Source organism: Anser anser (assembly GCF_964211835.1).
Source record: "Anser anser genome assembly, chromosome: 2".
Classification (NCBI taxonomy): domain Eukaryota; kingdom Metazoa; phylum Chordata; class Aves; order Anseriformes; family Anatidae; genus Anser; species Anser anser.
Window position 1 is genome coordinate 145,493,531 of NC_139721.1, and position 13,438 is coordinate 145,506,968.

The following is a 13,438-nucleotide window of genomic DNA, read 5'->3' on the forward strand; positions in this document are numbered from 1 at the left end:
GTGTTCTAATTTGCATATGTTTTTCTTGGAAAACATTTCTTCTCTTTCATGCTTAATCCTGGGATTCAGAGACTAGCAGGGGTGTCTTTCAGTTGCACAAGCTTGAAGAAAGAATATTAAAAATTAATCAAATTTAATAGCAGTTTAAATAAGGCTGTCTTTGAAGATCTTTTACAGAAGAGAGGTGAATTCACAGAGAGAGAGAGGCTCAAACATACAGAAATACAATTATTTTATTTTGAAATCATTGTGCTATCTATGTAAAAGACTATTGGCATTTGAAATCTAATTTGTAATGAAATGAAAATCACTAATAACAGTATTTGTCGTTCCCAAAGGCTGAACATATTATAAATGCCAGTTGAAACTGATGTGTGAATCTATCACTCTAAAACCAATTGATAACTTCGGGCAAAACTGCGTTATATTGAGATTAGGAAGGAGAGTAGAATGACCAAACTACAGTTAAAATTTTCACCATATAACATGGAAATAAGTGTGATGTTTGGTTTTCCCGTTAGCAAAAGTTTTGTATAATTCCTATATTAATGTAACATTTTTATTCTTAACCTGACTTCAAGATGATAAAAGCAGATGAAAGAGGAATGAGTTGAAGTTTGCCTAGATATCATAACTCATTGCTTTACTCTTTGCCCGATTGGCTCACATTTACAAAGCAAGTGTACTTACCTCCTTTACATACAGGTGGAAATGAGGAGAATACTGAAGAGGTCTCTGGAACTCAGCACTTAACCAGTGATTCAGACAGCGAAGTTTATTGTGACTCTATGGAGCAACTTGGACTAGAAGAGGTAAGGACTTAGTATCCCTAGGCATATTTTGAAGGTGGTATGGCTGTTTTAAAGTAGGTTTCTAGCTGTCAGGTGAACTTGGATGTATACAGAGGTGAATCAAATAACTCACACATACTTTTCTCTTATTTGGACTGTCATTTTTTGTTGTTTTTGTTGATCTTTTACAACGTGGTTACTACTGATTAAAAGTTTCAAAATTTTTCCCTTTGTGAATTTTTGTGAGGGGAAGGTAATAAAAACAATACTTCAAAGAAAAAACTGTCAAAAACAACAGTACAAAGAAAGTAAGGGTTGTGTCCATGATCAGTTTTGTGTCTCATTACATATGTAGGGATCGGAATCCTGCTGTCCCTCAGAGCCAGGAAGTATCTTTGTAATTGTGTGGGTTTTTGTTCTCTTTTTTTTTTTTTCTGGCCTGATAAATCCTGCATTCGTTTCTTAGAATAAGTAAAGAATAAGTCTAATCAGGTGGCCTGTAGGCCAGTAGCAGAAAGTGACCTATGTCTAGAGAAGTGGGAGATGATGATGAGTCCCAGGTGCTCTTGTACTCCCTTCAGCCATAATATACAACTTTGATTTTCATATAAAAGCTCGGCACCAACTGCACTGGCTTAGTTTTCACTGAAGTGTTCATTGTATTAACCGTGGTCTTAGATGAATTCCTGATTTGGATCACCTTCCTATGAAGTTTAAGCATGCTTCCTGTCCAGTTTAAGCATGGACTTTGTGCTCAAACACCTAGTTTGCTGGTTCTGGGGAGAGATACGTTAATGATGCATGGGATCAGAAAGACCTGCAAGCACTGCAATATTGCATCGTTTTCTTGTCCATCTTTTTCCTGAGGATCTAGAGAGTTCCATTTAGCAAATCAAAATTTTACCCAACAATGAAGCATATTGACAAAGGGTGATTTGGTAGAAGTGCTGCAAGCTGTCTTTTATGTAGGTGATTTCCCAATTGTCTTGTGTGTTGTTTGAGCTTGTTTGAGACTCTTTAATTGAAGTAGGTGGGTATGTGTCAGAATTTCCCAACTTGAATGAGAAAAGTTCTAGCTGCAAACGAATTAACAGTCGGGTAGATGTAAATAAATATAGAAGAAGAACTACAGATGGAGTCATTCAAACTAAAAAAAAGGTTCACTGAAAAAACAAATACAGCTTTTTATTGCAAAAGATGTAGCAAACACTCTGTCTTCAGTTCTGGTGATACAAGCTTATGAACTGCTACTTGACAAACAGGATTTTGGCAGCAGTTTCTTTTCCCCTCCTTTTTGCTATTTTGGCTTTTTCCTGGAGTTATTTTTCAGCTAGCTGAAGTCCCCAGTCTGCTTCAACATGTAGTTGTGCTAACGCTTGTCCTTTCACTGAAGAAGGGGCGCTTGTACCACCTTAAGACAGTCTTGTTGCAGAACATGTAATTGTGACCTGATCAATGTGTGTCATCTATTTTTGTCTTTCTGCAGTACCACAGATTTTGAGGAAGAAAGTTGGTAGAATACTATATCTTTTTTTTGTGAAAAGGACAGGGTGTCTTCAAGCAGTTTTGAATAGGTTCATAATAAACGCTGTGATTTCTTTGCAGTAAGTGTAAATACTGCCTGCTCAATGTTGCTAATAGTGTGTGACTTTGGCAGCGTGGCTCACCAGTCTGAGTTAGGATACCTCTTCACAGTCTGGGAGGCAAAGCCTCAAGGGAATATGGAACATTCTGAGGTCTTCTAAAGGTTTGATTTTAGTGACTACTGAGAATTACTGTACGTTGAAAATGTCTAAAATAATTCCAAGTGTTATCACTGTTTTGAGAATATTTGCCTCAAATGAATATCCAACCTTTTCAATCTGAAAAGGACATTTAGACAATGCAAGCACATCGTATAGCAAAACAACTGCTCCTGTTAAAAGCCTTAATGCAGAGCAAACTATTTTCTTAAAGAGAAAGAAGAGAGATTGTCTCTTTATTAGTAAACTGTTATATTTTACAGAATTTAATTACTTGCTAATGTTAATTTGTAGCCCTTGGAGATCATCACATCAACTAAAGGATCTTTAAAGCGTTCATCCCATTTCTTGGATGTAGATCACAGTGTTCTGTTAGAAAATACGGATCTTCCAAGGCATGTTTGCATGACTTCTGGGAATCTCCAGCTTGGAAATAATGTAGAAGGAGCAGTTCAAGAAGAAGGTGAAGTCAAGTGTGGAGGAGAAGATGGCCAAGCCACTAACGGGGGCCCTCACAAAGAGAAGAAAAGTGGAGAAAAAGCGGATTTCTATGGTGTCAGAAGGAGCAGAGGTACTGTGCACACAGCTTTTGTTTTTTCTATTTGTTTTCATCGCTGCCATACATCATGGGTGCCTAAGAAGCACCGGTCAACATAATCCAGTGAGACAGTCATACTATACAGTGCCTCTGTCCTTCATGGTAAAAATAGATAATAAAATCCTAATTCCAGTGGGTAGCAATCAGTTTTGTGTTCAAAGTATTTATTTCATTCATAATAAGCTTTACAAAAGGATTTTATTGTGTTACAGAGATCTTGAATAAGTCAATTGGCTGCTTCTGTTTTGGCTTACCTTGAAATCCAGCTGCTTTTTATGGCATATGTCCTTCTTAAAAGTGTAGTCTTCAAAACCCATCTATGCATGAGAAGAGTTTATTTGCAAGTTATATATATTTTTTAAACGCGTATACATTTACACCTCTACGATGTCTCATTTGAAACCAGGGAGCATTGTGGAAAGGTGTTAAAAGGTATCACTCTGTTTCAATGTTCTTTGTATTCCAACTGGAGACTGTCCCAAACTTAAAACATATCTACCTTTTATAGTAAGGCAGATCTCATTTTCTTTTCAGATTCTTTTCTTTTGTTTTCTTAATGGGATGTGAGTTAATAGGTTTTTGCTAAATGTTGGTGCTGTTGAATGAATGATGCTGTTACACTGAGGCTGTAGGGAAACTTTTCAAAGGACGTTGCAGTAACCTCCCAGTGCTTTTGAACTTAGTTTGGATGGAAGAAAATTAAGCAACCATTCAAAAAAACATTTCAATAGAGGTGGTAGCCCATTCTGTGGTTTATGTATCTGTTTTTTCCCCTCTCAACGTAGGGCACAGACTTCAGCCGCTAGGTGACGGTTCGCAAGGTGGACAGATGGGTAGCGGAGGGGATGGAGAGCGCTGGGGATCGGACAGAGGACCCAGGGGTAGCCTCAATGAACAGATTGCGGTAGTGCTGATGCGGCTGCAGGAAGACATGCAGAATGTCCTTCAGAGGCTGCACATGCTGGAGGCGGTTACAGCATCGCAGGTATTCATTGAAGTTCTTTGGTTACATTTTTATTAAATTTCCTTGGATATTTTTATGCTTTCAGATTAAAATGTCAAACAATATTTTCTTAAACTGTAAAGAAATTTCGATTATATTCTGTAGTTTGTTTCAACCTAAAATTTGTTATTGGTTCCTACTCTCAGGAGCACAACTCAGGATTCGTGAACCTGTGAACAAAAGCATGCGTTTTAACTTAGAAATTAACCATATATTATTTTACTGATTTCTGTTATCCGACTAATCTCAGCTGTAGTTATCAATACAAGTTATGCAGTCACTAAAGAGATCATAGTTAATGTTAGTAATGCACGATCCCATATGTCTTTGTCAGGAGATCGCAAAGCATTTTCAGAGCAAGTGAGATTACCTTAATTTTCCAGATTGGTAAATATTTGCAGGCAGAACTTCTTCTGAGTTCATTATCCAGTTAGCAGGCTGATTTTTCATAGCATTCTTCCCCTGCAAAGTAATCCAGCTTTCTTGGAGTTTCACAGCATGTGTACAAGGTAGGCAAAAGAAGTCTTACGCAAGTTTAGATACTTGTTGATGTAGTGTTTCTTTTTCTTCCTTCTTCAATGGAAATAGTGGTGCACATAATAGTGGAAGTGGGAGGATAGAATGTGCTGTGAATATAGTTGAATCAGCAATCAAAAATACTTGTGTTTGGCTTACTGATATATTTCAAGCTACCTGAGAACCAGAGAGCTGTGTAAGCAGTATCCTATGGGATGCACATACTCCAAATGTAAGGCAGCCAGGGAGAAAGGATTTATTAAAACCATGATTCTGCTCCATCACAGCTCTTCAAGGATCTCATGTCTGGATACAGATCTAATTATTATTTTTTTTTTGGACCAAAGCAGCATATGAAGAAATAGTAAAAGATTTTTCCCTAGCAGTTCATGCCATGCTTGCTGTCCCTTTCTGAGTAGAAACAGGGTCAAGAACCTTCTGGTTCACACTCACATTCATTAAGAAAGGCCTAGAAAGCTGACTTGTTTCTGTGAAAGCAACACAGTAGCATGTGGGAAAGGCTTGAAGCATTTCTGGTATTTCTCGTTCTCTGTATTGCCTATAAGAGTAATCGCTTTCCTTACACTGCTAGACATGCCTGTACCTATAGCTCAGAGCACACTAAAAGAATGGCTTTTGCCTTTATACAGCCCACTGTGTAAAGAATTACGCAAATTAGGCTGCTGGGATTTCACCTCTGGGTTGTAACTGCTGGGACTGGACCAGAGATGAGGAAGTTGTGATGACAACTTGGGCAGGAGGGCTTTGCAAAGCTGTAGAGAGGTTCAGTCAGTGACACTGACTCATATTTTAGCTCCCAGAAATGTGATAAAAATGCTATAAAGTGTAATGGAAGCATGAGAGTTTAAGTTGGAAACCAAGTGGTAAAAGGTGGGTTGCATGGGGGCTGGTTCTACTCTTTAACAAGTTAAGGGAAAACTTCCTTTCTCAGGATAGGATTGTAGGCATTACGGACTGTTCCTCAAACTGTTGCATATACAGGCTGCAAAGCCTTTACATGATGAAGAACTAAATATTCTCACTTTGTGAAGCAGAAATATTACAACTGCACTTTTCTTTTTGGCACTTAACACTCCTTGTTTGTATTTAAAGGCAAGATCTGCAATGCTGCAGTCAAATTATCAGCCTGACTCTTCTGCTAAGGTAAAATACTGTATGTTTCTTTTTGTAAAAAAAGAGTGTGAATGGTGAGAAAAGAAGAGATGAATATTTTACATCTAGCTTTCTTAGTATGTGCTTTTCATGTAGTCTTTTCCTTGACTAGGGGATAAAAAATAATCTGTCTGAAAAGATTATTTGCTGGGTGAATCTTTTTTCTGATCTTACCAATTTTTTCTATCTTGATATTACAGCATTTGAAGTGTTGGTGAAGTACACATGTGGTATTCTATACGCGCATGCAGATTGCTGACTGGAATTTCTTCTGTTTTCCTTAGAAACCATCGTGGTGGCCCTTTGAAATTTCTCCTGGTATTTTAGCTTTTGCTGTTGTATGGCCATTTATTGCCCAGTGGTTGGTGCATGTATATCTTCAAAGAAAGCGAAGGTAAAGATGTGCATTCAATAGGTCATATATACTTTATTTCATCTATTGATGACCAATATGAAGTGTATCATGTTATTTAGACAGGACCTAAAAACTGCCTTCAGGCATAAGAATGCAAGAGTATGTGCCTGCACTGTGTCTTTGACAGTATATCTGAAACATGAAGTCGGTATCAAAACGGGGAGCCAGATGATCATTGCTTTGATAAGTCCTGTTTGCCTGAGTTCTTTGCTTCAGGACATCTTGCTTAATGTTCCATTCTGTGTGTCAGTGACTGATAGCTCTGAAGATACAAGGCTAAAGCAGATTGTACCGTTGAGTCCTTGGTGTGGTGATCATAGGAAGGTGTGTGTCTTAGTCCCACAAACCCAAGACAAATGCTCAGCAAGAAATGCTGGAAGCTAGTAGGAGTGCCTTGCATTAGCTGGGACTTCTAGGAAGAGACACGTATAGTTTTGTCCCCCTTGACAACTTCCCAGTGTAAGTGTAAGTATCGGTTAATCTGACTCTCAATGGGGTATGCTCAGTAAAGGCAACTTAGGTTAAATCCATGAAGTCTGGTGTAGAATAAATAATTTCAGTGAGTATACATGAGAAGTTATGGCTGGATAACTTAGAGGTTATCTCCATGACGTTCTTTGACCCTCTCCCTTCCAATATCTTCCTGAGCCATTGTCACTGCTTGCCTAGACTCTTTAGCTCCCTCGTGCCATGAGGAAAAATGTCAAATATGTTAGAGTCTCATCCGTCACCTATTATTTAACATTTACTAGCAACTCGCTCTGGTATTTTTGTAATGTCTCGTTTCACTTCCTTCACCTGAAGAACAGTTGTACTCTCATCTTACCTGTTTCTCAACTTTTTAAGCATCAGAATATCAAGTGAATGTTGTCGAGTTGCTACATACTTAAACCTCACACCTCACTTCAACTTTGTGTGCTCTTACCTTTTACTTGCAAGTTTTTTCTTGTCAGTCTGCAGAGAATCTGCATATGTGTAGATCTTACTAGAATCAGCTTAAATTGTAACGTTTTAATGATTAAAAGTTTTAATGCTCTAGTTATCTCTTGTATGGTAAATCACAGAATCAGAGAACGGTTGAGGTTGGGAGAGACCTCTGGAGATCATCTGGTCCAATCCCTGCCACAATCTAATTGTGCCCAGACCACTTCTGAATATCTCCAAGGAGGGAGACTCCATACCCTCTGGGCAACCTGTGGCAGTGCTTGGTCACCCTGACAGTGAAAAGTGTATTCTGATGTTTGGATGGAACCCTCCTGTGTTTCAGTTTGGGCCCCTTGCCTCTTGTCCTGGCACTGGGCACCACTAAAAAGAGCCTGGCTCTGTCGTCTCTGCACCCTCCCTTCGGATATTTACACACAGTGATGAGATCTGCCGAGCCTTCTCTTCTCTAGGCTGACAGTCCCAGCTCCCTCAGCCTTTCCTCCAGTCCCTTCATCATCTTTGTGGGGTTCTCTCCTGTATGTCCATGCCTTACCATGGCAGTGTGAAGTAGAAGGGAAGGATCACCTCCCTTCGACCTGCTGGCAACACTCCTCCTAATGCAGCCCAGGACACCAACGGCCTTCTCTGCATGCAGGGCACGTTGCTGATTCTTGTCCAACTTGGTGTCCACCTTTTGCTCAAAGCTGCTTGCCGGCTGGGTGTCTCCCAGCATGTCCTGGTGCCTGGGGCTGTTCCTCCCCATGTGCAGGACTTTGCTCTTTTCCATGAGCTTCACGAGGTTCCTGTCCGCCCGTTCCTCCAGCCAGGAGATATTTGTCCAGGTCCCTCCGGATAGCAGCATGACCCTCTGGCACGTCAGCCACTCCTCCCAGTTTTGTGTCATCTGCGAACTTGCTGAGGGTACACTGTGCCCCATCATCCAGCGCATAAATGGAGATGTTAAACAGGACTGATTTAAACAGCCACTGATCACTACCCTGTAAGTCCAGCCCATTGGATGGTAAATAATATAATGCCCACAAGGGCTTCAGTCTGCCAGCTCTGCCAGGAGGTACCCTGTCTCAGAGCTGCCATTGGTAATAGGGATGTTATTTGCATTTTCTCATAAACCCAGAGGTTTCACTATTAAGGCTTTTAGGCAGTTCTGTGCATTTTCTTGTCCTCTGCACTGGTAAATGAAGATTTCAATTTCAGCAGCAAGGAAAAAGTTCATTAAAATCAACACAGTTGTTTTTAGGATCTTATGTGATGTTCCTGTGAACTTTAATGCTTAGCTAACAGCTTTAGAAGAGATGTGTTGTCTCTCATTTCTTCCTTTTTAAAAATAAAATATGCAGTTCCTGTAAGCCTTTTTTGATCATCTCTTTTGACCTCTGTAGCACAAATTGCAAGCTGCTTCTGAGTCAGTTCACAGGGTCAGTCAGAATTCATTTCTTAGAAAAACACACATTCCACCAGCTTTTCTAAGACATTGCTCCGTGTGATTCAGAGCTGAAATGAATAAACAAATGGTACGTGATTTTTAGTTTGGATTTGTCTAACTTCAGCTTTCATCCATTGGATCTTTCTAGATCTTTATTTACTTGACAAAGAGGCCTTGATGTGTCCATAGGCACTTTATTGCTATAACCAGGCCACCTTTTAATTCTTCTTTACACTTAATGGATGGAGCAACTGGAATCTCGTTTTAAAGTTGTTTTCCAAACCTGAGGTGGTTCTTGTGGCTCTTTCCTGAATGCTCTACAGTTTATCAAAATTTGAGTTCTTAACACCAGGACTCGTACCACAGGCTACCAGCAGTAGTATCTCTGAGGGAGACACAGATAGTATAGCTCCAGGCAGTCCTTGACTTGTTCATCTCATCTTAATACAATCCATGAATCTCAGGAACAGAAGCAACTGACATTTGTGTTCTTCAGCTTTGTGTTCTCTTTGCTTCTGAAGAAACGTTCCCATAGCCAGAATTTATGGACTGTTCCTGCATCACCTTTCCATCTGGGAGTTTCATCTCCTTTAGCCATTGGCAGAAGGTGATCAGTACACTCAGAGATGAAATGGAATTGCAAAACAAGATTCCTTCTCTGTTGTCCCATTGCCAGTTTCAGCTTGTACTGTGAAGGTGTGTAAGCTTTTAGGCAATCGCTGTGCATGCATTGCCCCTCTCTGTGCTCGTTGGGTTTTACAATACACACCGTCATAGAGCAGAAACAGGAGTCTGCTACCCGGTGAGGTAACGCAGCGTTGAGCTTGGAGCCATGGCTGCTGACACCTCTGCTGCACAGTTGAGCAGGTTCCATGGAACGGGCGCTGAGGAGCCGTTCCCCAGCCTGCACGAGTTTTGTGTCTAGCTCATGCCCCTGTAATGGGGCAGCTCAGCTCACTCTGAGACTCTTATGAAGTGTCAACCTGGCTCCTAACCCTGCCTCGTACCCTGACTCCTTTATAGGGACTTTATGCTGAAAATCTGGGTACTTGCATCCATAGCCCTCACCAAAGAAAACCTGACTGCTAAGCGCTCCAAAAGCAGATCAGAAATAGAAGTACATTTTTAATAATGATTGAGAAGTTTTTAGCTTCAGCTCATGATTTTAGAACATTCTGATGGCATGTTTTCTGGAGCCACTGGAAAACAGCTCATAATTGCAAACCACTGATGTGGTCAGGCACTATTATCTTCCTTTACCACAAACTCATCTCATGCTCTGTACTGTAGGAGGCAACAGTAATAAATTTCATCTGCAGGTGAGAATTCTTAGTGGTATTTTGTACACCTTGGTGTAAGTGGTGCTAGTTCTGTCACCTTGCAGATTGTTCTGTAACTCAAGAAGGCAAATTTCCAGGTATTTGGAAGCAGTGGTGCATTCACTGGTAATCATTCACATGTAACCTTAATTGATTTATATATTTAGATAAATGAAAAATCCTCTCGTGATGTTACATTAACGTATGTGTGTCTTCTTCTAGAAAACAGAACTGAGAATTGATGACTTGGCTTAAAGACTGCTAGGAGAAGATGGCCCTGGAAAGCGAAGGAATTCTGAATTCTTACAGAACCTCAGGATCTGGGATGATGTTCCTTCTGTCACAGTAATATTTGTACTACCTTTGAGCTGAACATTTAAGAACTAACATTATTGATACTTGAATGATTCGCTGCTCCTAGGTTACGAATAAATTCAGTAACTCCATCCTTAAAACCACATGAACATTAATTATTTTGGAACTTGCTTGTGGATGGGCCTTTAGTAATTACTAGTCTTGCTGATGTCAGATAATGGACAAAATATCTTTGTAAAAGAATAAGTTAATAATACGTAAACTGTCACTTCAATATAGAAATAATGTTACAATCAAAATATCCTTACCTGTTTTTCCACAGGTTTACGTACTATGAGATGAAAGCACTAATGAAGTATGAATTCAATACCTTGTAAGCTGTTGGAAAAATACAATATAGCTCGTAGGAATTCAGCTGGTTATTTTTACTGCTAAACCAGTGTGAGATGAATTTCCTTGTAAATTGATCAGAAATGAAGTGGGATGCTTCAGTTATCCTTTAAGATTGTAAAGGAGATTTTTTGAATTGGTATCTGTCTTGGAAATTGGAGCCGTTAGTAACAGAGGGATTGTCAAATACAAGTTTGCAAGTAGCGTGATCCATCTAAAGCAAGGGATCCATCTAAAAAGGCTGCACCTTATATTTTTAATTTTGATAACTGTATTCTTGTTGACAACAGTTTGTTTTAGCTGAAATACATAGTTGAGGCACAAGGTGCTTCAGAATGAGATGAAAGCCAGCTCTGTAAGTATATCTCTGAGATTTTACAAAGCTCTGTGCATTTTAAGATTTCTTCTGTCAGTTTATGTCAAATTAAAAAAAGATCTATCTATCCCTCATCTATTGTGCACTCTTCCCCGCTCACATGAGGAAAAATATTAGTTCTGGTATTTTTCTCTCTTATCCTTCTACTTTCTTTCAAAACAAAACTTGTAAGCTAATTTTGGTACCAATTCTTTTTTTTTAAGGGAATATTTATTAACCAGGATACAGCCAGAGTTGTGCATATGTAGATAGATCAATGCATACATAGCTAAATTGTCCAAATTTCTGGGAAAGAGAAATGCACTAAAATTAAACTTGACAGAAAATGAAGACATTAATTTGCTGTAAAGAAATAAGCCATCACATAACCTGTGCTTAAGATTTGAATCTTCAGAAACGTCACCATATTATTGATGCACTTTCATTCTCCATCTGCACTAAATATTGCAAATCATTCTCGAGGACAGCTATTTTCTGTCCTTCCTGAAAATCTTTTTATAGTTCAGAAAGCATTTTTACAGCTATACTGTAAAAAAAAAAAAGAAAAAGAAAAAAAAAACACAGAATTTAATGTTTGTCTTACGGGGGCAATTATAATTTTAAGTCTTTTTTTTTTTTTTTTAATAGTTTTTTTTTCCCTTCTTCTGATTTTCTTCTTGTAAAGCTGAATCTTGAAATAAAACGATCAGAACATCTTTGAAGACTGCTGTAGCGATCGCAAAGTTTCATCTGCCAGAGGTCAGTTTTGGCATGAGATGTACTGAAAACTCAGGTTTGAACAAATCTTATGCTGGAAGGGAAGTTCTACTGTGACCTGAAGCCATTGTGCCTGTAGCTTAAAGTCCTCAGAGCGATTGATTTAATAAAAAAAAACAACAGAAATTATTATACAGGAAGGATGCTCTAGCTTGAAGGTCACTTAAAAAACACACAAAACTGGTAAATCCCAAAGCAGCATGTCTTCTGACAGGATGAAGCACCGCAGAGTGCCTCTCCCAGTTGATAACCGTGTTACATGTAGGTGTCCAGCTTTTAGAGATGGTACAGACATTCCCAAAGGTACTTAACCGTTAACTTCCCACTGAAATAAATGTAGGCATGTGTTATCTGTGTTATTTATTAATGTTTCAATAAATCAATCCTTTAATATTTTGTATTTAATCTTGAATTTTCTTAATGGCTGGTGAGTGCTGCATATTGGATGCTTGGGTTGTGCAGAACTTGTTGGCTACGTGTTGAAGCAGCAGCTTCAGTCTAAGGGCTGTAACACAAAGCAGCATCGCTTCTACAGCTATTTACTTGTGACTCCTGACAGGCCCTCAGCAAGTATGAGCACCTCAAGTCCACTGTAACTTGTGGCCTGGCACAACTTGGATGGATTTCTTGTTAGCCGATATTGCATGTTAAAGGTAAAGGAAATATATTTATCCTTTGCCAGAGGACCAAGAGAGCTTTAACTTGGAGACGGTGGCATAAGGAGAGCACTAGCAGTGAGAACTGGCACATGTTGTTCTAGCTGGTACTCGCCTCAGAAGGGCTGGCAGGCAGAAGGGTTTTGCATGGCTCTGGGAACAGCTGAACATCCGCTGCACTGTTGACACTGTTGAAGCAAACGCGCAGCTAGCTTCCTGCAGTGAACCAAACTTCAGCTCAGAGGCCAGGCTTGTTGAAAACATGCAGAAGCCGTTCTGCTGTCTGTGAAGCATTCAGTTTAGGAACCCAGAAGAGAGCCAGTTCTTTCAGAATTCTTTCATTTTTTTTTCCCATTTACATGTGACATGAATGCTTTTTAAGATGTTAGTGCACAAGCTTTTGTTTCCTCCTTAACGCTATTTCCTACTGATTATCAGGATCTTTGCTGGGGTGGGGAAACAGTGAGAGGTTCCTTTGTGTAAAAACAGACCCCTGCCCCCCGTACACACCTGAGACAGGGCCAAGAGCATAAGACCTTTTTAAAGACAAAAATGCAGAAGTAGGCAAGAGCAGGACTGCAGTATTTTTTTTATTATTTTATATACATACACACACACAACAATGTGCAAAGTATTTTTTTCAGAATTTCTGTAGACAGAAAAAAAACAGTTCACTAGAAGAGTAACCAAAGGTGAAACCTGAGCATGCTGGAATGGGAGCTTACCAGCTTGGGAACACATCGGCATTTCAGTACTGGGGCATCCAAAACTTGTGCAGCATTTAGGCAAGCCTAATAGCAAGTTTGTGATAGCGCTCTTGGACAATTACTATTTCTGTGGTAAAACCTATAAAGATCAGGGATTATAATTTCTCCAGCTGTGTAATAGCAGGTAAACTGTCCTCGGGGATAACCTGGATGCTACAGAGTTTATATGTCCGTTAGGCGCATAAAGCATAGGCCTTCATAAGACACCAGGTGAAACACTCCAGATGTCACAAGCAAGAGGACAGAGCTTCCA

The 13,438-nt window shown here is 39.5% G+C and overlaps 1 protein-coding gene across 6 annotated transcripts in view; it reads left to right on the forward strand.

Annotated features, from left to right (window-relative positions):
• The window catches only part of ACBD5 (acyl-CoA binding domain containing 5), a gene marked incomplete at its 3' end in the record, with an annotated part of 30,338 nt that extends 18,171 nt beyond the window's left edge, over positions 1-12,167 (forward strand). For 4 of the 6 annotated variants that reach the window (XM_083822939.1, XM_083822942.1, XM_083822938.1 and 1 more), the window contains 6 exons: positions 706-812; positions 2,828-3,104; positions 3,917-4,116; positions 5,764-5,814; positions 6,108-6,217; positions 10,148-12,167. In XM_083822939.1, coding sequence (XP_083679065.1) covers positions 706-812; positions 2,828-3,104; positions 3,917-4,116; positions 5,764-5,814; positions 6,108-6,217; positions 10,148-10,160 — 758 coding nt within the window. Of the gene's footprint in view, positions 1-705; positions 813-2,827; positions 3,105-3,916; positions 4,117-5,763; positions 5,815-6,107; positions 6,222-10,147 lie in introns of those variants that run through there. The other 2 variants (XM_083822940.1, XM_083822943.1) reach the window with 1 other exon arrangement.
• Positions 12,168-13,438: the final 1,271 nt, after the last annotated feature.